Source organism: Gavia stellata, chromosome 6, assembly GCF_030936135.1.
Source record: "Gavia stellata isolate bGavSte3 chromosome 6, bGavSte3.hap2, whole genome shotgun sequence".
NCBI classification, from domain to species: Eukaryota; Metazoa; Chordata; class Aves; order Gaviiformes; family Gaviidae; genus Gavia; species Gavia stellata.
In genome coordinates, this window is record NC_082599.1 from 31,041,994 (window position 1) to 31,068,726 (window position 26,733).

General features: G+C 38.4%; 1 protein-coding gene across 1 annotated transcript in view; it reads right to left on the reverse strand.

Annotated features, from left to right (window-relative positions):
- Window positions 1-7,449, reverse strand: part of VWDE (von Willebrand factor D and EGF domains) — a 35,150-nt gene extending 27,701 nt beyond the window's left edge. The window contains 4 exon segments of the mRNA XM_059818970.1: window positions 1,184-1,443; window positions 2,182-2,247; window positions 4,277-4,508; window positions 7,390-7,449. Of these exon segments, the coding sequence (XP_059674953.1) occupies window positions 1,184-1,443; window positions 2,182-2,247; window positions 4,277-4,508; window positions 7,390-7,434 (603 nt within the window). The 5' untranslated portion in view covers window positions 7,435-7,449.
- Window positions 7,450-26,733: the final 19,284 nt, after the last annotated feature.

The window sequence follows — 26,733 nt, forward strand, 5'->3', positions numbered from 1 at the left end:
ATCTTGTGGAAATGCATTCTATACTTTAATATATGTTATTTACTTCTTTTTGTCCGTTTCACATTTGTTGCCTTTTGAGTGCCCATTAGATCTTAAATTATGCAAAAGAACCATCCCCTCCTCCTCCTCTTACTATACTTTTTTCCTGGTGCTATGGGCCTGGATAATCTTTTTCAAGCTGAAGAATTTACTGTGATTTCCCTCCACTGAACCAGTTCCATGCTACTAGACACGGTGGTTTTGCTTTGGTTTTGTATTTTTTCTTTGTTTATTTTGCTGTATCCCTTTTGAGATGTGTTGACCACACATGCAATATTTCAGATCCTGAGAAAACTAAGGATTCATAGCAGCAGCAAGTAGTTTATGACTGTGCCTTTCCTTTTGACTGTCACTGAGCTAACAGTGTCAGGCAACTATTCACAAAGTCCCCAAAGGATTTTTGAGGATTAGCAACTGCTATTGCTGTCCATAACCCATCCAAGCATCCTGGCTTTGACCTGAACACACATGCACACGCACACCAACCACGTGCTTTTTTGTTTTTTATTTTGGCCAGGAAAAATTAACCTGTATTTTGGTATATACAGGTAGAAACCTTACTGATTCTCCAGTGCGTAAACTTCTCAAAGTTACTATGAAAGCCTAGGCCTTGATTCTGCTACCACAGAAGGTAATGCAGGTACTCCTACTGCTTTTGATGGCAGAGATTAAACCATTTAAATCCGATCCTAGAGACAAAACCATCAAGTAGCAGCTCACTACTGATTCAAAGAAATCTATCTAATGAATCAACAACACAGCTTCTCACAACCTCTGGCTCTTACAGCCTCTCACTTAGATGCAGCTGCATCCAGAAGCACTCTTAATTTACAGTATCAAACAAAATCACAGTAGAGGGTGAAGAAGATGCAACTTGGATAAACATTTATCTCCTGGAGGCACATTATACCATACTGAGACAGACAGTTTCAAAACCTTAATGGCAGTGATAATTACTGATATATCCTGTGGTATTTCCACAATCATACGGGCACTGTTGGTGTAAACAACAACGAGAGGCAGTATGCTTCTGCTAAGAAAAATTATACAGCAAAGTGCTAGAACTCTGTCTCTAACAACTGTTAGTGTCTACTAAGCCATATTTACAAAGATGCAAAGAGATTATAATTATGTTTGAACATACTCTGTCTCCAAGTCTGATGTTTATCCCATCTAGTTCTAGAAGTGAGAACGTATGAACTGCTGTTTCATGTTTCAGTTCTTCTTTGATACCTTCAGGAGAAAGTCTTGACCAAGTTACAATGAATCCAACTGAGCTGTTTGCAAAAGGAACGCCAAAGGTACACCTTAGGTAAATGCTGCCTCTGATCAATCCTGCTGCAACTTCAGGAATGGCTGGTAGTGGTGGTGACACAGATGGAGATGATGAAGGAGCCAGGTTACCTAGTCAAACACAAGTGTGGTTTGTGCTTTTTACTCTGTGCAAAACCAATATCGGATGAAATTATATTGGCATATATTTTGCCAATTAATAGACTAGTAATATTTACCTTTTTTCATATGTGAAAATATTACATAATTGCTTTGAGAATCAGAGAAAATGTGCATGTTCCTTTTATTAATTACTAAAAGGAGAAAAAACTCTTTATCAGCCTTTGAGTATATTCTAGCAAATAGGAAGGTGCTGAAGAGGGGGGGGGGAAAAAAAACCAAACCAAAAAAACCCCAAGGGAATAAAATACAATTAATTATTTTACTAGACAGGAGAGAGCAACATGCAAATGAATTTGCCAGATGGAAGAATATTTTCTCTACTTATGAGGAAAGGGGGAGAAAAAAAAAGAAAAAATGGTCTATGTAAAAAGGAGCAGAATGAGAAACAGTATGATTTGTAGCTTCATCTTATATTTGGCTCCCAAAGAATCAAACTGATCTGTAAATCAGCATTATTAAAATTACTTCTTAACATTTTGGTACTTATTCTGAACATTATGCTGAGAAAGTACTTTTGTAATCTAAGGTCTGAAATTACCTCCAAACTGCTCATTTTGCAACAGACTGAGCAATACTGTTGATAACATGAACATTTTTTTTATTCAAGACAGAATATGACTAAATATTGACATTATTGGGTCACAGATGCACAGAAAATCTTGAAAACAATCAAAACAAAATACTCACTGCTACAGACACCTTGAATTTACATTCCCTCAGGATCACAGGTCTGTGGTTTTACATCTGAAACAACTATAAGTTGTTCCTAAATTGTATATTCACATACATACAGAGTATGTACACCAATGCTCTTAAATTATTGCCCTATGTTAAAAATAGACCAACTATCACACTAATTGAAGTGTAAATTAGCAGAACGGAAGCAATCTTGTAATCCGATCCATAGACAATCATGGCAGCAGTCAGTACAAAGCCTTGTGTTGGAAAGCACAAGAAAATTGGCTACACCTAGGAGGAAGGGTAGAAAACATTCTACCACCTCTACATCTTTTACTGCAGATGTATCCAGCCAATACTTACAGACGCTGTTAGTGAATAAAAAGGAATTAAACTATTCTCTTGAATATACATTTTGTCTCCCCAAATCCATATCTGAATGCTTATTCATTAACTGTAACCCTGGACAGTCAAATTCAGTGCAGACCTGCTTTGAAAAAAATCATCTTTCCTACAGGGGCCTGTAGGAAGAAAAATTGCTTGTGCACTGCTATTGTTTGGTACTTTGAGTGTTATAAGAGAAAAAGTGAAACTTTGATTAAACATGAAAATACCAGTGCATTTGTAACAGGAGTAGAAAGTAGTTAGTCACTCCACCCAAACTAAGTCCAAAGGGCAGCAGCAACGCTGAAAACCCCATTCATCAAAAAGAATGAAGAGCAGATTTTGATATTCCACGCTTCAGCGATACAACGTTTGAATTCCTTAACATGTAGAGGAGACACTTTGAAAATTTGCATCAAGTGTTTACAGCTATCAGGTGTTAAAAAGAAAACACAATACACATGGTAATCTAGATACAAAAAGCAGCACATGAGTACAATGTACTTCACATGAAAACATCACCTTAAAAGAGGGCTTTTAAACTCAACATGTGTTTCAGATTTACAGTATTCAGCAGAGCCAAACCAGGGTTATGTTTCCTGCCTACTTTGTTCTGAGGCAGTAAAAATTTGCTAGCTCGCTGCCTATGGTTTTTATATCCTCTTCCCTCTTCTTGAGCCATCATCCAATGTAAATGTCCTATAGTGCAGGAGCTCTTCATTGCTTCAGTCACTTGCATGCTGAAATGTCCCATTTCTGGCATTTTTCTTCTGTCAATAAACCCTTGGAGAATGCCCTAACAATTGGACATAAAAGTATAATGATGGGCCAATAAAGCACCAGAAAACCCACTGATAGTTTTGCTATTAAGCTTTTGAAAGCAGTCAGTAATAGAGAACATGAGTTGGAGTAATACAGTATACGATGCATAAAAACATTACTAGTATTTTCACAATGGTGTGTTATACGAACTAATAATTTCCTACTACGCTAATTTGTCACTATTTCACAGTATTTATAACTGTAAGAATTTAACTGTGCCTTCCTTAAGTTATCTAAAACATCTGGCATGAATAATGAAATACTGAAGTTTTGAGCTGTGAACACCAACACACTTTTGCAGCGCAAGAGTCCAAGACAACACGAGACATTGCAAAAGGACTCCAGTTCTTTCTCACAGTATTAATAAAGTGGGTATCAATAGAGCATTTCTGTGTTGAATTTTCTTTCAGCAACAATGCATACACTCCCCAGACTGATGACAAAAAGAGTTTCAGTAAAAAAAATATTCCTAACAACGCCAAACAATAATTGATACAAATTCAGTTTGGTCAAGTTCTTAAACAAAATTTATTCTGACACACAATTCTATGCATATTCATAGAATATGGGTATTTGCAGAGTATGAGTGCCGTTGTAGGTACTCTGAATTTTGACTTCTAGATGTGTCTTATATCCTCATTATATGGAAAATTTCAATTCTTAAGCTTGTGGGCTTTGAACAATACTTGAGTGCTAAATGTGAGTTAAAAAGGGGTGGTGTGAACCCACCTTACCATACCAAATCATATTTTTATCCTATCAATACTAAAATTAAGGATTGAAAGAAATTTTAGCATGTATAACTATTTCCAGACATTTCCGCTCAGCCAAATATCAGAGAAACACACTTACTCATAAACATACACACTTCATTGATTTATAGCATGCGTTTTCTCACCTTCTGCACAATACCCCATGCATCCTTGGGTGGGCTGCAGAAAGTAAACAAAGAAATCTCCGCAGTTCCTCACACTGACAGGGATTTGGAAAAGACAGCAGTCTTTTGAAGTGCTGAAGAAAAACTGCCATGTAGCACAAGCTGTTAACTGTTTGATCTCACCAGGTTGAGGCATGGATTCTGACTCCCTCAGAGACAACCAGACAGGGGCTTGAGTACCACAGTGATTCATCTTCAGCACCAGAGAAAAACATCAGAAAATGGTTAATGCTATATCAAACTGTTGCTGTGCTTTAATGAGGTACATATGTATTCAATTAATTTCCTGCATGAGCTTTTAGCAAAGTTTAGACAGTATAATTGAGGGCTTGCTTACTTTCCTCCTCAAGTTTGAATACAAATACACACAAAAGGGACTTAAGTCCTTCTTTGAGTCTAATGAATTTGTGTTTCTAAAGACAGGCTATAATTTAGTGCCTGAAAAACTTAACCAGGCATCACACCTGAGTGTTTTGCCCAAAAAAGCTAACAGTTGTGTTATGTCTTCATGAGTTACTCTACACCCTTTAACCTACAGTAACGGTCTGTGTGAATGCTATCAGAGCACAGCAAATACAGGGTAGAACATACATACACTGAATATCAACTAAAGGTGCTAAAGTTGACACGTTTTATCTGCCCTTTGCCATGGACTGAAGGCTCAACTAACCTCCTGGATTTCATCTAAGAGACGTGGCCAGCTCATGCAAGGTTACTGACTTGCAGGCCCAGCCAAAAATGCAAGACACCTGATAAGCCCTGTCTGTCTTTCAATTCCCCACTTTTAGAAATAGGTATGCTTGTAGCACGCCCTGTAACAACCACAGTGACTTTGTAGCAACCCTAAATCCTTTGGCGTTTACAAAGCAGTGGGCTTCACAAGGTCTGTGGTTCAGATGCCGATTCAACAGGTGATTTAAGAGGGCTGTTGTTCCCTCTCTCGCAAACAAAAGCTTTGTTCAGTGTTTTTCCTCAAAGAGTGAGAATTGTGCTGTGGAATAGTCCCTCCCCTTTACCCCCCAGCACTGTGGCTGTGTGAGGTCTTCAGGTCAAGGAAGCTGCCATGCAGGTCACAACTTAACAGTAGTACCAATCACAGTAACCGAAGCCTAAGTCTGATTTAGCAGACACCAGAGTTTACCAGTGGAATACAGAAAAATGAATCCTGAGAAAAGGAGACAGAGAAGAAATCTGGTTCATGGGTTACCAGAATGAGTTAAAGATTACCCATCTTTCATGTGCTGCAGAAAGCAAACTGAAGAGAAACACCTAGAAGGACACAGTGTGTTAAAGCCAGCCTTACATGAAAACTATAAATCTGAAATTGTGTGATTTTGAGAACCTCTTCTCCTTCATGTATTGCCTCAAGTATTCCTTTCTTTGACCTGATAGTGAAACAAGGTCTCAGATCATCTTGTCTTTAGACATCTTGGTCTAAAGTCTAAAGACCACTGCAGACTCATTGAGCAATTACTCATCTCAAAAGTATACCTTTTTTTTCTTAACCTAGAATATCTGAGCCCACCATCAATCCATCAGACAGACAGAATTAATGAGATGTAGACAGAAATGGGATGGATTGTTCAACAGAGTCTGAATCTTTGACAAGGATTAAATATAACTATAATAAAAGTTCTCCTAAAGGGAAAGACAGGAGGAAACTTCTCAAACGAGACATCCATTTTAGTTTGGTTTTAATGTTTTGACTTTGAGATTTCAAAATAAATATCTCGGTTTTGTCAACAGATGCAAAGAAGCAGATGTCAGTGCATAAATTTCATTTGCTCAGTAAGTTTTTGGGAATCAGTCTCTTTCCAACTGTAGTTATCTGGACTCCTCTGTATTAGAATGGTAGCCTATTTTTACCAAATACTTACTAAGCACTGAGAACTTTGGTCAGATTTCTAAACTTTCCTAGATGATCTGAGCAGGTATCTTGTTAGTCTAAACTCTGTTCTGAAAAACACATTGTTTTTTCCTCTGGTTTATCATGCTGGTCCTTTGCGTAAAAGTATCCATTTTCAGAAAATACAACTAGTTAATTAATTTGTTTGTATTAAATCTAACTGAAAGAAAGTCCTTCAGGAATCGTACTTTTTGCTAGTTTTTTGCAGTATAAAAGCCTGGATAACAGTAGCCTCTGCAACACAGCCCTCTGAGTCCTTGAGTCAGGTGCACATTAAAGGTACTTCAGTGGCTTTATACTGCTGTAAATATTTAATAAAAAATAAACTAAATAAATAAATAAAAATAAGAGGGGCTGCTATAAACTCAGTTTAATTTTATTAGTACGTTTTGCCTGTTTTGTATTCCTTTAAAAGCATTTCGTTGTTGGGCTTTTCTTTTCTTTTTTTTAAGAGACTGTGACCAGGCAATTTCAATTCCTTAGAAAAATCACGGGTAAAATATTCTAATGACATTTTTATTTTTTTTAAACAAGGAACTGTTTTAAAATAGGAAACTACAAAGATATATCTCCTTAGAACATAACAATTACAGAGATGTTGGTACACTCCAAAATAAAGCATTACAAGTCTGAAGTATTAAATATTCCAAGTAATTCTTGAGTCTTAGGGAACTTGCAGATGACAAGGCAACTAATCTTCAGTTAGCTCTGTTAGTTCAAGTAATTTTAGGAGTAATCTAACAAGATCACTTTAAAAGCTCCACAATTATTGGATTCATGTGGCTGTATGTCTTTATACCGCTTTCACATGGCTTTCCTAACAGACTGACCATCACACAGTTGCAGCTTTACAACATGATATCCCTGCTTCGCTGCCACTGAGAAAATCTTCTTTAGCAGTGACTACAAATGACGGTTTTTGAGTGCTCTAAAAGGCATGTTATTTATTCATCCTCTGCTATTGCCCATTCGGTATAAAATTTTCAATGTTTAAGACTTAATTGTCCAGTTAACACATTTTAATATACTCAAGTATTTAGAGAGAATAGGTACTCTGTGTTCCTCCACATCAGTCTCCATAACCATATTCTTTTTTTCTACCTATCCTACTGAAAAATTCTTAAGAAAAAATACGTATTTCTCATAATCAAATGAGTTGTAACAATACCTCCACACACTTGGTCGGCATCTCAGCAGGCTTATCAAAAATCATAAAGCGATACCATCCTGGTGTTAGGGAATGGTCACATATTACATCCTGAATAGCTGATTGCTGGAGGTGGGATGAATCAAAATCAATGCTTCGGTAAGGGCTCTGCAGGATCTGATGTCCACCAGGAGAGCATTCAAGAACTGTGGAGTAAGAGTATTTTGACTATCAAGATGGAATGCATAACACGTATGTTAGAAATTATGTTTAGTATTTTTAAGGGGAAAATACGGATATATCATAATATGATGTGAAGCTACTTTTACTGAAAAACGTTGAACAACAAATGGGTATGTTAGCACTCTAAAATTTAATAGAATTCACCATGTGGCAACCTTCCCTTCTTTAAGTGGACAATAAATGCAAATTAATAACCACATTAGGCATTTACCCTAGATATAGAAACAGTGGAAAGGAATATGTTTATATTTTCTCTCTGGATTTTGACTCTCTAATTACACTGATGTTTAAGAAACCTAACAATCTGAATAAAAATGGGGTGCCAGACATATGAGAGGATCAAAATCTTACCTCAAGAGGAGTAAGGATTATCGAACAGTCTTTTGTCAATAGGCTACCACTTTACAGGGTTCCTATGCATGAAATGAAGAATTCCCTCAAATGGATGAGAGGTAGTGCATACAGTTTGCATGTATACATGCAGATCATAGCAGAAGTATGTATGGAAATGGGTAGATACTTAGTTACACCTTTTAAGTCAATTTGCATGACTGACATGCTAAATTTTAATAAAGTAAATACAACTGACAAACATAATTTTGGACATCTAAGTGACCTTGTGGCCTCAAAAAAACCTCAAAATTGCTGGGAGGTAAAATAAAGGATCAGAATCTGAAGAAGTCTTTACAACAGTTTTTTTAAAATGCAGACTCATTCAGAAATAAAGCAGAATGCCAGAATTTCTGAGTCTGATCTGGCAGCTGAGTTGACTCCTGTCAAAGACAGTGACAATAGTTCTGTCTGATGGCATATTTGCATGCAATGTACTGAACAGCCATTCTTGCTCAGGAATGTGCTTCAGAAGTGAAAGTAGGGGAAGATAAAAGTAAGAGAATGTTTATAAAGATAACATTTAAAATATACATATCTATTTACCTTGCTTTTAAAAATGGATACCAACTGATGCTGACTGTGAATGGAATTTCAGGTGATATTGAATGACACAGTTAATCTTAATTCTTGCCTCTACTATGCTACTAATGAATAAAAAAATGCAGCTGTAAGCAAAGCTCTGCATTTTAAATATTAATAGTCTGATCTCCAGTTTTCGCTACCAGTTGGTTTTTTTTATTTGTTCCATATTTTGCATGGTATAATTGTGTCGCTGGTTACAAACATATTTTGGTTCAAATTGTGCAATAATGTACTGTCTACCACATTCTTTCATATCACTGTCATACTACAATTATAAAACTGTTTCAAAATCAGGTAATTCCCCTCCTTTAAATGGAGGGGATGCCCCAATGAAAGAACAGACTTCATCTCTTTCAGGCACAGTATGAGAAGCCTACAGTCTTTCAAAGACTGAAGATTTAATCTGATATGGCTTTAGGCTACCCAAGCAGGTAACAATAGCTTTATCTTCTGTCCTCTAAGGGCAGATGGAAGTCAATGCGATTGACTGTGCCACCACTGTGCTTCTGAGTTGCTTGCAGTAGCCTGTAGGCTATTCCTGTCCATACAAGTTGACCTTACTAAGAATTTATCCCTCATTGGAATTTGAAGAGAAGCCTTTGAAGAATCACAGGTCAGTCATGTGTGTTATTGAAATGTTTTCCAAGCAAGCTTCAGGACAAGCAGTTTACGAACCATGGTGAAAGTTTCTTCCTGTCTTCTACTTTTTATTGGAATTCTCCCTTTCATACAGCACCCTCATTAGTTTTCTTTCTTGTAACTGAATCAGTCCTGAAACAATTAATGTGTGTTACCTTTTTCATTAATAAATCAAGCTAGACATGAGACAAGTCTTTATTTTCTTTTCCTCTGCAGTTTAATTAGATCATCGTTTGATAGATCTTCAAAACAGCTGACTGTACTCACTTGTAATAGGGTTATAAATCCTACTAAAGATCAAATTACACCTTTCTTATTATTATGCACATCACTTTAAAATGTCACCCAGCTCTTTGTGTATTCTTTCTTCCTTTTTAGAAGTATGCTAGTATTTCCATAGCTATTGCTTGGAAATCTCATGTTGCGTAACACTGGTTGATTTTTTCTTTTCTTTCTTTTATTTTCCTTACCCATTCTGCAAAACAAGTGAAAATAACTGTCATCATCAATAATACAAATAAAAATATTTTATTACACATCTGAGTGTCTAACTGATGTGCTGTCTAACTCTAGCAACAGCAGAAACAAGTAAAACTATCATATTTATGGACACATACACAACACTGAACATTGTGTTCTCTGTGAAAAAGTTACCTCTGCAGACCAGACCCGCTCAAATCACAGGCTTTTAAGACGGGACTTGGCTAAATTTTCCACTGAAATAATGATTTCCGTACTCTGGATTTATTAAAAAACCAAAATTTGATACAAGCATTCTTTCAAACCTCATTCTAAGAATGACAAATACCTATTTTGCTGTAATGCTGCAGAAAAGCTTTGCCTATGTCTTACACACAGCAATTTGCAACCCAGTGAGTGAAGTCTGAGAAAATAATAAGGAGCCAAAACCAGGGACTGATACTTGAAAGTGCTAAGGAAGCTCACCTAAAAGACAAGCTTACCTACCAGCTCTGCCTAGTATGGGAGGAACATTAAAGTATGGGAAGGCCTATATGCTACTGTTGACTTACAGCATCTTCATCAACAGTCACAAAATATTCTGACATGTTCTGACACAAAACGGAAAACTCATGTTAGTTTTAACAGAATTTATCATTTAAGAATTACTATTCTTGATGGAAATCTTTCCATATATACGGTAATATTATTTTTGTTTTTTTCTTTCAGGACCTTTAAATGTATTGATTTAGTAACTTAAAGTATTTGCTTTAGAACAATGAAATCAAACTTCTAATTACAAAATACACTAATGAATACTTAAGACTGAAATTCAGCCTCCTTTGTCGATTGCGCACCATTGGTTTAACTTAACCTAGTGGAAACACATGCGACAGGCTATGAGGAGAGACTTATTTCTAGGAAGTCAAACTCTCCCATTTTGTTTGGAGGTCCCAAATACTACATACTGTCTGCTAGAAAAGCAATCTGTCTTGGGAAAATATGCAGCTGTTTCCCCAGAATTTGAGTTTGTTTATCATATTCAATGCTTTTTTCCACAAACACTCTATATACTGTCTTACGGCTCTCTACTATTCTTTAACTGAGATCTCTGCAAGCCAGGAAGAATTTGATTCCATATCTACTTTTTCCTGACTGTCTTCAGGATTAATATAGTGAGCTTTGGCTGGATCCATCCCAGACCTACTTGGTCCTGCCAGATACGGAGAAATGTGACCCTAAGCCGGAAAAGAATTCAACTTTTGCAACATCTTAAGCACAAGGATAGCATTGTGCCGGAGGATGAGCAATAAGCAGCGCTTCACTGGATCACAGCTACTGCTCGCAATTGAAAGGCTGAGGCCCCATTATTAAATCCAGTCCTGAGTTTATATGATGAAAACTTCCTTGTTCAGTAAAAATGGCTCTTCTCAGGATTAATGCAGCATTTTGGATACCGTATATCTGGTCTGTTTGCTACCCAAACTTCACTGTAGGTATTGGTTACATTGGGTTATTCTGAGACCTAGTTTTTTTCCTGGCTGCTTTCTATATTGGGAAGATTTTTTTCAGTTGTCTATCTGAACAGATTAAGATGCAAAAATATATAAACTAGTACATATACATCAGGCCTTTTTGGGAGACATACAGATGAAATCTCTGAAGTGAAAATGGTACCTGTTCCTCGAGGATTGTCTTCTGAGAGGCACGGTTACTTAAGCTCTGTTTGGACTGTTTTGGGCAGACCATTGGGCCAAGTGTGAGCCAACTGCACTCTTGCACTTGGTGGCACTTACTGCCAACACACTGGGGTTTGCACCACAACTGACACAGACAGGGTCAGGTAATAGGTACTCTGAACACCAAACCGTAACCAAAAGTCAAAGAGGGTCTTGAAAGACTCAGGAGCCCGGATTCCACAAAGAGATATTTAAGTGGCTCCTGATGACTGCCTCTGAGGCAGTGGCAAATGAGTTCCACAAAGGAAGGACTTTTCAATTCCCTGTTCACATCTCTTTTCCCATCTATTTGCAGGGAGAGGCCAACACATGATTTTCCACCTGTTCTTGGGCAGGACCAGCATTACGGAGCAGTCAGGGACTGGGGATTGCTGGGTGTGAACCAGAGTAGAGACGGGAAAAGGAGCCACCCATGGTGTACAAGCAGGCAACTTGGACTGGCAACTCAGTTCCTCAGGTACAGAAAGATTATCAGTTCATATCTCCTACTGTCCAAAGGCCCGGATCTGGCAAATGACTACAGATAGACAAATACTGCCATTAGTAAGTGCCCACTCTGATCCTGAATGTTTTTTCTTGCATGTACTGACTGCAAAGGATGCAGCACATCAACGTCCCAAGGCAGAAATTAGAACTAGGACTGCATTTAACAAAAGTGCTCAGATGTATTTGTGGATTTAAACTCTTTCAAAATACTAAAATAGAAAGAAATTAAATTTTTTGAAGAAGTTTATGGTAACACTTTTAAAGTAAAATATAAAAGTGAAGGTAACTATTTACTTAAAAGATACAATTGGTTGGATGAGACATATTCAAGAACATGATCACAAATGTTGAAGCAATGACAGTATCACAATACTATGGAACAGGAATATGAATACTCCTATATGCGGAACCACGAAGAAAATAGAATCAACATGAGCACATTGGTACGTCTGTATAAATAGCACTACTTGAACGGGTGTTAAAACACTTCTCAACCACTTATGTCCACACCCTAAAGGGTGCTTTGTAAAGGAAGTAAATAGTTGCATACCCTTTAAAAAAGATGTAAAATATATGCTTATAGATTATTTTCTAGTAGTTCTCAATATAATATGCTATTGTATCTACACTTTATGTGGATTTTCTCTCATAAATTTGAAACAATACAGATACGGGTTTTGCAAAGCATTTTGCAGAGGTCCCAGGTAAGGGCGTGCCAACGCACCGCATGTGCTGCAGCACTCAGGGAAAAGAGAGCAAGGAAAAGAGAACGGGAGAATTAACATTCCTGGTCTTCGATTTTCACTTGGCAGGTTTTTCTTGCAGGTGCCCTGTGACAATGACGATTCCTATTTTGTCATTTCATAAAGTTAAGCCTCTTCCAGTGAAACTAGTTACACCTAACTACGGGGCTGGAAACCAAGCGATGTGCGGGCACAGGGGAAGGACCTGACCCCAGCCGCTCCCCGGCGCCGGGCCAGGAGAAGGCTCCCTGCCAGCGGGCAACTGCAAAACCTGCCGGGGCTGAGGGCAAGCGCTGCCCTCCCTGCGCCACCGCCCCCGGGGCAGCCGCCCGCCTCTGCGCCCTCCCGTTCACCTGCTGGCGGCGATGCCCCCGCCTGTAGCCGCTCGCCCCCTCTCGGTGCCCGGCTCGGCGCCGCTTACCTCGCCGGCGGGGCCTCGCCGCTGCCAGGCACCCCAGCACGGCCGCGCAGAGCCAGAGGCGGTGGGCTGCGGGCACGGCCCCCGGCATGGCCCCGCCGTGCCGGCCGCTCCGCTCCGCTCCCCTCCTCTCCGCCGCCCCGCTCGCCCCGCGGCCGGGAGGCTCCGCCGCCGTGCTCCCGGGCCGGGCGGTGTCTCCACGCTCTTCTGGCGGCTACGTGCGCCCACCCCGCGCCTTAGCGCGGCCCCTCCCTCGGGGGGTCCTCGGCGGGGCCCGGCCCTCCGCCCGCCTCCCTGCCGGCCCCCGGCCCGGCCCCGCCGGGGGTCGCTGTGGGGGTGTCCGCGCCCGGTGCTTGGGCGGCGGCGGGCGGCTACGGCTTGTGCCCGGGCACGGCGGGTGGGGCTTGGGCGCTGGGCGCCAGCGGTTGCCCTGTGCGCCTGGGCATGCCCTGCCGGGGTGCTCCATGGGGGGCAAGCGAGCAAACGAAACACTCAGTGATTCTTGTCAGGGGCTTTAGGAAGATGCTTTTTTGAATCCTAGAGAGACCCAAAGCTCGTTGGCGTCATGAAAAATCAATGTCCAACTGTCCTCTGAGCCATAATTGTATTTATTTTCTAATGTGCAGTAAAACGCTGAAAAGGAGCCAGTTTCAAATTGTTTGTCATGAACGCTTCGGTCATTTCCTTAGATCACCAAGAGCGGTTTATACTTCTGCTTTAGTAATAATTGCAACCTGCTGTGTTTGATACCATTAATGCAGAATGAGTTTAGCAAATATTTAACAGTTTCAAGCACCCAAGTTTCAAGGCTTGCTGGGAGACGCTCCTCTTTGGAAATGTCTAGCAGAGGACAAAGAAGAGGACAAATCTCAGTGTTTAAGTTTTGGTAATGCTGATATTTTTCTTTGTAGGCCTGAGGCTGTGCAGGTACTGAACTACTTCACACACACAAGGGTGTACAGCAGTCCACAGAAATGTTTCACGTTCTCTGTAGGATGTGTAGACCTAAATCAAACAAATGAATGTTGCTGACACTAAAACACAGCTTACAGCCATCCACTGAACATCTGCAAGGGTAAAATGTTTGGTGAGGACTTCTTCCAGGAGGAACTGACCTGGGTGGCTCTTTGCAGAGCAGGTTTCCCTGCAGAAAGAGGTATCAGGGCTTAGAGTCGAGGGGTAGATGCAGCATCGTTGTGTGGGTAACCTCAGTCTGCTTTCATACACACACCTTGAGCCTCTTCACTGGAAGAAGCAGATCAGCTCCATGACAGCAGTGAGTTTGTCAAAGCAATCACTTTATTTTTCCCAAAGTGTGTGTTTATAAAGAAGACAAAAAGAAAGAGGTATTTTACAGAACAAGTTACAAAATAAGGACCTAGAAAGAGAGACATAAGAAGCTTTCACAAAATTCAAACATTAAACTACTACTTTGACCCCTGTTAATCATGATGGAGTGGTATTTACAGAAGGAGTAACACCTTTCAACATGGATCATGCAGGAGACCAAAAGAGGTGTCAGTAACGGCTGTTGGAGTAAAGATACCTTTCATCTTTTCCGCACTGGTCTTCCTCTACCAGCTCCCTCTGCTATTATCAGCCTTGTAGCCTCTTTCAGTGACAGCAGAGCATGAACATATTGTGGTTAAAAGAGCTGACAACTTGCCAAAAGTAGTACTCAGTGCTCACAGTGACAGAGGTGTGTCAGTGACAGTGAATTTATGAAAAATGAAAGTAAATATAGGGCAGCCTCATGCCTGTAATAGGAGTATAGGTCTTTCCAGCAGGTTGCAATTTCAGAAAGTTTTAGACAGTAATTTACATAGTTTTAATTAAGTTAATCATAGGCTATGTAAAACCAGTTTGCACTACTGAAAACACCTCTTTCACTTACAATGGAACATGAAGTCAAACTACAATTTTGTATGTGCATATTGTTAAGTAGCAGGATGTTTGGGAGGAAAACCCAGGAATGTCGAAAGGAGGAGGAATTTAAGACATTATAAATGATTATGTAGTCCAAGTCATTACTGTTGTTCACAGTTTAAAGTTCGACTAAAAACACGACCCATGGAGCAATGGTATCAATGCTAGGGAGCACAGAGCAACATTACCCAGAGTGGATTTTATGAATAACAATGAAGAAAGAGAGATATAAGGTTGGTTTTGAAAATTGTTACAAGGCTAACTTCCAGTTTAGGAATCTCAGTCTGTTCAGTAAAGCTTTTCAATATATATTTAATTTAAGGTGGATTCTTAAGTTTTGTCTATAAATGAACTAAATTATTTTTCTGAAAGAAGCCTGAGTAGAAGTGCTTTTGCTGACTCAGGACTGACTTATTAGTGAGGGAAGTGCACAGTGATACATCAGAGAAGACAGACGTGTTGGATGACAAGGAGCAGGGACTTGGACAGTGCTGAAAATAGAGTCATTGCAGAAGTTTAAAAATTCAGATGAAAAAGAAGGTGGCTCTGCTGATGTTAAGTCCTTGCTGCTGCAACTAGATTGTTCTGGTTTAATGGTTATCTGCATAAGTTTCTGACTGTGCTGCTTCAGCGGTTCTTAGTTCATCTGTCACTTCTATTGCCAACATGCTTGTGTGATCTCTGTAACAGTGCACCTTAGATCATGAACTTATTATATATGAAATATGTGTCTTATATAGTATTTAACAAGATGGTGTTATCTCAAATTGCATTTGGGAGAACAGTCCAGAGTGGGCAGCAGGCCAGTGGATAGCAGGCTGATTAAAGATAAGGAGTAATATAGCCTTAAGTATTCTGGGTAACTAAGTCAGGAAGGACAATCATCAGTATTTGCCAAAATGTGTACATTCACAAATATGTGTGCATAGCTGTTCAGGTGTGAACTGGAAAGGAGAAATCACCTTTGAGTTTTAAAAGTATTTGGCTCCAGACAAAGCCACGAATGTTTTCTTGTATCTAAGCCCTAAACCCAAAGGTAAATAAGGGGATCACCTAGAACAAAGGCAGTGCTTGTGGTAGGCTACTTGGAATAAGAAGTAATTAGTGTGAATGCTGGTGCACAACAGAGGGGAAGCAGAGGTTGAGAGCTGGGGGCAGCAGCTGGGTGGGTCCTGAACAATGAATCCCCAGCTCTGACACTTAGAGGTTCTTAGTGGTATTTTGTAAACTAAGGTAAACAAGAGAAGAATCTGATTAAGTCTAAGCTAAAATTGCCCACTATATCTGATTTATTATAAGCCTTTTCTTTCAAACTGTGTAGCTAAGAGTACGGATGGAAGTCTTTCTTAAATGAATCCTTTGTGCTGCACCATTAAGCCCGTCTGTGTTGTAGGCAAGGTAAATCTGAGTAAGCCCTTTAAACCTATGTTGCTGTATTTGTTATCTGTGCAGAGACAGAACATGGATGATAACACCAAATAAAGCTGTGAGCAGAACTTGGAAGCTGGGAGAAATATCCCTGCAAAGCTTCATTGTGGTAATGCCAAGTGCTGAATGTTTGGGAAGAGCTACCTTCAGCAGATAAAACCCCTCCTGTATAGGAGCAGATGGCTGAGAGGTAGCCCACAGTTCTGGGCAGATCCAAAAGCATTGGAGAGGGATGAGTTCTCTTGCAATTGCCATTTAATGTTTTTAGTTCTTTCTGTTTGTTAAAATAATTTCTTTTCAATTGTGCCAGTTCATGTATGTGCATGGTAAGTGAAGTTGTCCTTTCTGAAACAATAAATTGTTAACACTCTTTGTCTAATCTAATCAATTCTGTCCTTAAAGTCAAACTCCAATCTTCCCTTGAAATTGTGGGTTGTGTGATTTTTAACTTAGCTAAGGTTCATTTGATTTAAAAGCATGGTTTAACAGCTCTGAAACTAATGTCCTGAAACATCACTAGGACATAGGAAGACACACTAAGACATTGCCAGTTCCAGTTCAGAATGAGGTATTTGATTCTATCCCCCATCCCTATCTTTGACATCAAATAAATAGAAACGGAGAATCAGTAATGGTCATATGCATTTATTTATTTTGGTCATTCTGTGGCTAACATTACAGCATTACAAGAGGTTGAATTTGCTCATGTTTATTTTGCTGGCGGCTTTTTCTGAAAACTGCATGGCTTTTGAGTGGCATTTGTTTTTCAAAATGCTTTTAAAATTTGTAGAGGGTATTTTTTAAACTGCCGTGTAAATGTACTCAGCGTTGACAACTTGTTTAGCTTTCAGAAGTAATGACATTTTTAGTATGTTTTAGCTCCTAATTCTCTTTCATATTTGACCTCTTGTATATACTATATTTGGCTTATGTAGTAAAGGACTTCAGTATAAAAATCTAACGTAATTTGGCTTGGATAAGCAGTACGAGGTTTAATAGAAATCATAGGAAATCTATCTCCAGGGGTTATTAAGAGCCAAATAAAATCAGTGGTAGGCTTTCCATTAACTTCAATTGTCTTTGGATCAGCACCTTACTCTTCTATGGTTCTCAAGTATTTTTATATTCTTTATTATATAGTGGCTTGAAACTTAACTCAAAGGTCTATCAGCTGTATTTACTCAGAATGTGCCAGAATATTTCGAAGTCTGGGAAGTCCCTTGGCTGGTGGAATATTAATGGAATAATCTTTGTTTTACCTGTACTGAACTGTGGCACTGACATGTAATTACATTGATCACTTGCACGTGATACAACTGTCAAGCATTATTTCTTCTCCTTCTGTCTCACATGGTTTGTTTTTGTATGTGTACAGCTTAGTAAGTTGTAATTTTAAAAAAGTAGAAAAAACATGGAATTCATTCTTTAGCCTATATAGAATAAAGATTACTTGAGTAAGGTCCAAAGCATTGATCTTGTAGGTAACCATGTACTTCACACTCTTAGTCTTACTGACTTTTGCCTGTTTGTGTTTGCACTACTATTTTTGATATTTGTCAAATAAAAATTAACACTACTGGGTAAAAGTCTTCACTAAATTATGTGCTCTACTAAAATGCAGGTGAGAAAAAATATTCTTAAAATATATAACCTATTCAGATGGTGAACAAATAATTAAATACTTTTCTCAAATTCTCGGTTACCTTTGTTAGTATCAAGGACTTTGGTTCTGTAAAGACTAAAACGTGTTTTAGTGAAATCTCTCAAGAAGAAGGGTGATTTAAAATCAAACCTCCCACATCCTAGTGCTAAGAGCTATGTTCTTTCTTTCTGGGCCTATCATTTCTCCTCCTCGCTTTTACCTTATACGTGGGACCAGCTTACCAGGTTGTGAGTCGGTAAGATCACTGAGCAGCCAAATCTGGCTGTGTCCAAATACAGACATGGCACCCCTGATAAGAGGTACATCCCATCCACACCCAGTGATTGTCTGATAACACTGAATATGCAAATAAATAAACTGTGGCTGGCTCAGCAAGGAAAAGATACATTCACCAAAGCAGAAAAAGCATGTTCTTTGGCTTTGTTTTATGAAAAGATCTGGTCCCTGACTCAAGGAGAGAGTTCACAGCTGAGGTTCATAAAAGTAAGGAAGCACATGAGTACAGTTTCCTCAGCTTTGACTACTGTGCTAAGTCAGTCTGTGTCTTTCCTTAAGCCTTTGCCTGCATTCTAGAGAAAGGCAATATTTATTTATTTAATAGAGTGGAATGGTAAGAACAGATGCGCTCTAAAGGAGCAGAAGCATAGATCATCAATTAGCTTTAGCTGGGCAGAGTTGCACTGATTTTTGCACCCAGAATTCCTGTTTTCATGTATATCTTTACACAGTAAGAGGAAACTGAGAAATAAGTCCTCACAGAGAGAAGCAGATGTGAGATTTTTTTTCCCCCTCCCAAATTTCCTCTGGGCTCTGTGAGGCTTTAAGCAAGTATTTAGAGGAATACAGATTCCCCCTGCCTCACACTAATGGAAAATATGTTTTGTGTCTGTTCCCCAGATAAAATTATGTATTCTTCTTGGATAGGAGTAAGATAATGTCAGTGCAGATAGCACTTTCTTGGCACAGCAAATTACGAAAATGTTTTTTATCATCTGTAGTTTGAAGAAACTGAAAGGACGGTCTCTGTCTGGTGCCCTGTTAACTTCCCTCTCTGATGGTTTGACCATCTGAATTTTTAGGTTAACGCCACTGGTTTTTTAAATGCTTAAAAGAACAGAGCATGACTTGATCTGACATCTATTGACACAGGAATAAAGCACAGACCTCGTTTTGAAGTAGTAATAAAAAAAATGTTCAAAAACTTTTTTACAAAATTGTGCAAGGTAGTGCTGCTAGTTGGATTTCTAAAAAATCAAACAATGTGAAAATCCACTACAATATTATTTCAGTAGTACACCAGATTTAAAAGCCTGGTGCTAAATTAATTACACTGAACTATTTTGAAGTCTATTACTTTCAAGAAGTGTTAAAAATGATACAGCTACAGTGTGTCACTCAGGAAGCCCTAAGCATCAAACTGGAGAAAATTAAGGACAGGACAAGGAATTATTTAATTTGTGTGTTCTGTTTTCTCTAAGCAATATGGTATTGGTCACTCTCTGATACTGACCTATATAGTTTGACTTTTCTTATGTTCTTAATCTTTAGCAAGGGGTGCATCTATAGAAAAAAGGGATACGCAAAATAACAAGGCAGCAACATCTGCTTAACCATTGCCAAATTTACTTGGGAAACCCTAGATGGATTGTGAATGTACCTTTTCTCTCTCTTATTGCCCCTATCTTGTAAACAAATTAATGGTTTAGTTGACAGATAAATAATTTAATTGACTTCTGGCAGACATTGAATTTAAGATTAAACATGAGTATGGATTTCCAGGACTGGACCCTTACTACTTTGGAGTTGTAAAAACGTGTCTTAAAATGGAAAGGGGGTGTAAGTGCAAGGTTGGAGAAGCTGTGATCTAAATGGGATGGGAAGAGAAGTCTGCCCAGGTAATACTAGGAAGTATTACAGGGAGAAAATGGAGAGAAGAAATTGTAAGCCAACCTCAGCTAAAGTGAGGATCAGCCTGAAATTTTCAAATTAATATTTCTGAGTCAGATCAGTCATGGGCATCTGAATGGAGAAAAAGAAAAACAAAGCCAAGCTACTAACAAAATCCCCAATCAAACGAATACAGGTTGGGATTAACATTTGTAGTTCCTAGGGCTTGTTTCAGTGCTCCTGGGAGAGGTGACAGTCTTTGCATAGGGTTTGCCCAAAACTGAAATTGATGCTAACATCCAGATCTTTCCACAGCATATACATGTGTAGATTCACACTTTTGTATCCAAGGGAGGGAGGACCATTCAATGGCTAGGCACTGAAGACACAGCAAAGCCTCCAGCATCAGGTCTGTTTATCATTTTACAAGTTTGTCAGATTTATATTTTATTTACTTGCCCACATGTTCTGACTAAACTGGATAAGTTTCCCAGTGCAAAGTGTTTCCTACCTAATTAAAAAAAAAGTTACAAGATGTAGATTCCATAAACACTCTGCACAGAAAATTTATTCACTAGAATCTCTGTTGAAACTGATGATAAAGAGGCAATATGGTACTAATGTCTCTGAGATCTGGCTTGGGGTGTTTTGCTCATACTTTCAATATTAAACAAATCACAATATTTGAGGTTAGGAAAGATTTTTCTTTGAGTCACATTGTTAATGAGCTACCGTAGGGTATAGTCATGACCCACACAGTAGAGAAATAGAGAGCAATGGTCTCAACCAATTCCCTATTGTAAGGAATCATTAACAATGCTCTTTGGTTTGGTTTGGTTTGGTTTAGTTTGGTTTAGTTTAGTTTGGTTTGGTTTGGTTTGGTTTGGTTTAGTTTGCTTTAGTTTAGTTTGGTTTGGTTTGGTTTGGTTTAGTTTGGTTTGGTTTAGTTTGGTTTGGTTTGTCTCTGTCTCTCATGCTCTCCTCTTCCCTTCCTGTGGAACATTATAGTTTTGGCTATCACTACAGATCGCAACTTTTTCAGCGAGGGTTGGAAAGCATCCCTTGAGTGTTCAATGGATCCCTCTGGACTAAAACTCTCTTACATGGATGCCCGATCTTCCTGTTGGCAGGTTTGTTCAGGGCAGTGGCTTTATTCTTTGCACACCTCTTTCAACAACTGAAGTGAGTAGATCTGAATTGTCAATGTGCATTTAACATTATGTTTCAAAAGAACCTCAAGTTTTGAAGCTAACAGTAAAAAGAAACAGAAATGTTGAGGAAGGAAAGCTCTATGGAGAAGTTCTGAAAGGGAGAGCAAAAAAAACCTAGAAAAATCTGAGGATAGAAGTGCAAAAGCCTCATTTAAGTCATTTAAATAGAGGTCTGAAACTGCAGTCAGGAATCTGGCAAAAAAGGAGACGATTATGTGGTTTCCCTCTATGAGGTAATTATTGTTAAATTTTATAACTAAAATTTTAAAAGGTAGCTTTTCTTAATGACGTGTCAACATTTGTATGGATTAACTGCCAGAAGGCAATCTGCTTTATGGGTAATGGATCAAATCTTAAACCTATGCACAATAGCACAGGTGTATTGATGAAAATATAGATATGTAAGCTTTAATTACCTACAGATGACAATTGGAAATGGAAGGGAGAAACTATTCTAATTTAATTAGATTAATTTAAAAGATTAATTCTCATTTTATTGGTAGTATAAGAAACTGTGGTAAATGCTGTACTATTTTTTTTTATTTAATGTCTTCCTGGCATAATGTTGATTTAAGTACTCTCTTCAGTTTTACTGTAATTTGAAGCTTCTTTTCCATTATCGTTCTTCATCTATGGTTAGGAATTTTGATATGAACTGTGTGAGATAATGAGATGGCTTATGGAGACAGAGATTTGAGAAAGGATAAATAAAATGTAAGTGCTGTATTCTGATGTTTAATATTGTTAATAATCTCAGTTTTGTCATTTTAGAAGTAGATTGTAAGTAGATCTGAGAATGAAAGCCAGATGGTCAGTGGGGAAAAAATAAATCCTTGTGGCATCTCTGTTTATCATACAAGTTTTGTTCCAATGATTACGTAGGTCAAGAATGAATAAAATGATAACTTCAGCAATAAAATTTAGACAGAGATAGTACTACTTAAACAACAAACCAGCTACTTCATTTCTCCAACTAAAACAAGACTAGTGTATCGGCTTCCCCTAAATTGCCTCTCCTACACGGACTATCTGTAGACGTTTGTCTCTACCTTCCCTAAAACCCATGATTATAACATAATTTCTCATTTTTTCCAGTTAAAAATGCACCCTTTCTGTATCATAGCTGTCTGGCTTCAGAGCTGCTGTGTTTACTTCGATAGTCCTGACAAAGGGAAATCATTATTGACTTGTTACATTTGGTAGGGTATTGTCTGTGTTTGAGAAAACATGTAAGCCAGTGAGTTAAGGGTGAACTCCTTCTTCACATTCCTTAAGGAAAGACTCATTATTCCATCCTGTTGGGACAACTTACCTCCTTTGCAGTAAAGAAGATATTATCTTTAATCTAACTTCATAGGTGTTATTTTTATAGTGCTCTTAATATTTTATAAAGATATATAAAACTGATTTCTATCTAGAATTAACAAAGTATTAGTTAAATAAAGCTAATTATTAAATAAATGGCTTTATTAAACAATGTACATGTGTGGTTATATAACTGATAAAGACATTGAGTGCTATTGCTAGAATTGTAATACTTTATTTTATATTATGGATGTCCTTGACATAATTACTAATGTCAAGTCCTCATCTGCTTTGTACCATATGACACTCCTTCAAACTTGAAAATGTTTAGAAGACATGTCGGCAGCTCATGCTCTTTTTGATGAAGAAATGTAGTTTTGACAAATGCCTGAAGGTTTTGATAGGTGAACAGAGCAAAGCCATGAACCTCTGTGTCTTTTCCATCAGCAGTAGAAAAGCTAGTGCTGGTAAAACACAGTCCTATTTCCTGCTGTATCTCAATTTTCAATTAAGTGAAATTCATCAGCTGGAAGAGCTTTGAGCTGCTGTGCCTTAAGGAGCTATGGAAATACTGTGTTACTGTCAGTAGTAAAGCATCCTACTGCTATTGGTATTCTAAGTGTTCTTTATGAGCCTGAGCTATGAAAATATAAAATTATATGAATGTATCTTATTATTATTAATCTCCTGTTAGGCCTATTGGTCTGTAATACTGTTCAGTTTTCAACTCAACTTTGCTGTATGGTTCAGAGACCACCCATGGGCTTGGAGAATGCTTTCAGCAGGTCATTGCTGAAACTGTCAGAGGAAATCAACATAAAAGATGCCAGAAAAAAATATAAAAAGCAGAGCCAAATTGTATTGTTATACTACAGCAATGTCTGAATGTAAGTTGAGGGAGAAAGGTTGAAAAGAATGGAAAATGTTGGGTGTTGTAATAGTCCCCGGTGTGCGACACCTAGTTACACTAGTGTGGCACCACTGAGCTACATGACTTTCTGCTGGTAAAAGTTGGTCATAGGATTTATATGATTTTAATACAGTTCCAGTAATTAGGGAGAGAAGGTTTTACATTTAAGTGAGTTTTCTTTTGGTTCTGCCTGTGTGGTTTTAGTTTTCCATTGCATATAATACTTTCCTTTTGCAGAATCTACTGTAATAAATTAAAAATACAGTCCTCAAGTATAAAATCAAAACATGAGCTGATGAAAAAACTTCTCATATCTTTAACAGTCCTCAAATACCTGTTAGAAAATTGTTTTGTAACCTACCCTGAAATGTGATGGAGATTAATGCTTATGAGTCCCTTGTGAAAATGTAAAATAACACAGTTTAAAGCTTCGTGTACATGTCAATAGATAACACGTATCTCAAACACATCTACTGTGTCCTACCAGCAATATTCCAAGCTGATGTCCCCCGCATTCGGATGAAAAGAATAATTATCCTGGCCAATGCTGTTCTTTAACTATCTGAAAGCAAATGTCATCTGATTAGTTACCAGCCTAAAGTGACTATTGCTCAGAAGTGAAGATATTTAAAAGTAAAATGATCAATACAATGAAACGTTTCCTTTCTTTCAGTCTGCTGTATTTAGACTGATCTGAGCTTACATATATTACAAAGGAAAAGGCTGTTTAATATCTGTACGTTTTTGTTTACATAGTGATATAGACTTGTTCATAGGGGAATGAAGGAATTTTCAATCAAGAAGGAAGATAATGTAGTGGGGGTAAAAAAATATTAGTCTTGTGTATAATGACAGTCTTAGAACTAAACCCATCTTTTTAAGCAAGAGATAGCCTCTGTAACGTTTTTTTCCCACTCAGTCCTTGATAACCTCCTTGGCTTCTCTTTTCAAAGTACCCCTGCATATGTAGAAGCCAGCTCATCTGTATTTTGAGGATGAACGGTCATTTTAAACTTCACAACCCATTAACAGCAGGTTTACTGAAGTTAAAACATTCAGTCTCTAAGCCCTCTGCAAAGGCAATATTATCAGTCAAACCTTATTTCACATCTTTCCTCTTTGATGAAACAGATTTAATCTAGAGATATTGCATTTGCTGATTTGTAAAACTAGGAATTCCCTTTCTATAGATCTATGACTCTCTGTGATGCTCTTACCTCTCTGTTTCCAGACTTGCTGCTCCACTAAGAACAGACATCCTGCTGTTTGTCTGGAGCCTTAGCATTGTGTATTCGAAGATAATCCCTAGACCACCAGTATTTTTTTGGCATCTGTGAACATAAAGGTTATGACAGTTGCACCTTCTGAGTGTAATCTTTGGTTTTAGAAGAATTCTGCTAAAAGATTTTCAAGCTGTGTTTATCTCTTCCTGCTTTCTGTGGTATTACTAAGGAAAAAAAAATAGTGGAGTTTTTAAAAGCAATACATTCTGCAGTGTTTTAAGACCTTCAATTTGCAACTAAATGATGTACTTAGCTTTACACACTTGACTTTGTTGGACTATTTAGCAGCTTACACTGCGGCACATGTTTAAGTGTTTGCAGGATCAAGATCCACATCCTCTCTGCACCATTAAATATTTTGCAATTGAAGAGTGGTTAGATTCCCCAAGGGGTTGTCTTTTATGTATAAATGGAGAACATCCATGGCTTGCATCTGGGATTTCTCATCTTGTTTGAATGATCTCATCTCCTTAGTGTGTATGTGTGTACTCATGCACTTAAATATGTAGACATAGTAATGACCAGAATAAGCTTGCTGGGGGGAAGAAGCAAGCAGGAAAAGTAATTGCCAAATATTCTTTAAAACATTTCCCTCCATTTTGTGGAAATTTTAAAACATTTTGTTTTCTGGCCAGCTCTATAAATTACCCGCTGCTTCTCTGTATTCTGTCTGCCTAGCAAAGCTTAGGGCAATTTTCAATATTCCAAACCATTGACTAGCATTTAGTGTTCTAACTAGAAAACAGTTAAACTCCCCAAATTTTCCTTTTGCTTTTTTTCTTCTCATATTAAATTTCATCCCACTTCTCTGGGCTTCCCTCCAATGCTGGTCTGGAGCAGCTTGTCATAACTTATATGTGTGTTTATATATATGTTTATATATGCATATGAAGAATATACATGTGTGTCTGTATATGTGTAAATACAGACACATGTGCCTTTTATGTGTAAAGGATATATAATGATATTGGTGGATATAGGAGGTATATTGTTTTGTCCTGTGGTATAAACTGTAAATCTGCCTAAAGCATCTAAGCAGAATTTTTACTGCATGATGACATGCAATTTTATGTTCAGTGTAAGTCACATTACAGATACCAAATTTTAATATATAGGGGGTTTTTTTGTGTTCATGACCTATATCACCTGATACTATGAACTCTCTGCAAAGATCTTTTAAGCCCTCCATAAGAAAATTGTAGTTCTTTCTTTGTGTGGCTTTTGTGAATCACAAAAAAATTACACTGATAGCTCTGGAAGTCTTGTCCAGCATTTCAGTCCTTGGCCTTATTGCAGAACATAGCTAACACCATGGAACGAGTTCATAAAATCATAGAATCATTTAGGTTGGAAAAGACTCTTAAGATCATCGAGTCCAACTATAAACCTAACACGTCCACCACTAAACCATGTCCCTAAGCGCCTCATCTACATGGCTTTTAAATACCTCCAGGGATGGTCACTCAACCGCTTCCCTGGGCAGCCTATTACAATGCTTGATAACCCCTTTGGTGAACAAATTTTTCCTAATATCCAATCTAAACCTCCCCTGGTGCAACTTGAGATCGTTTCCTCTCATCCTATCGTTTGTTACTTGGGAAAAGAGACTGACACCCACCTTGTTACAACCTTTTTTCAGGTAGTTGTAGAGAGCATTCAGTCTTCCTCTCCTTGTTACCTGCAATCCTGCAGGTTGCGTGCTCTGGAAAGATACCCAGATCTGTGGGAGCAAAGGAGAGAAATAGGCCTTTTAGTACTGTTTGACGACTGTCATAGTAAGATTTTTCTTACGTTTAAACAGAACTTCCTGTGTTTCAGTTTGTGCCCATTACTTCTTGTCTTTCACATGACCACCACTGAAAAGGATCAGGATCTGTCTTCTTTACTCCCCCTGCATCAGACATCTCTTCACATGGAGATCCCCCCTGAGCCTTCCCTTCTCCAGACTGAGCTGTCCCAGCCCTCTCAGCCTCTCCTCATATGTCAGATGCACCAATCCCTTAATCATCTTCCTGTCCTTTCACTGGACGCAACCCAGTATGTCCATGTC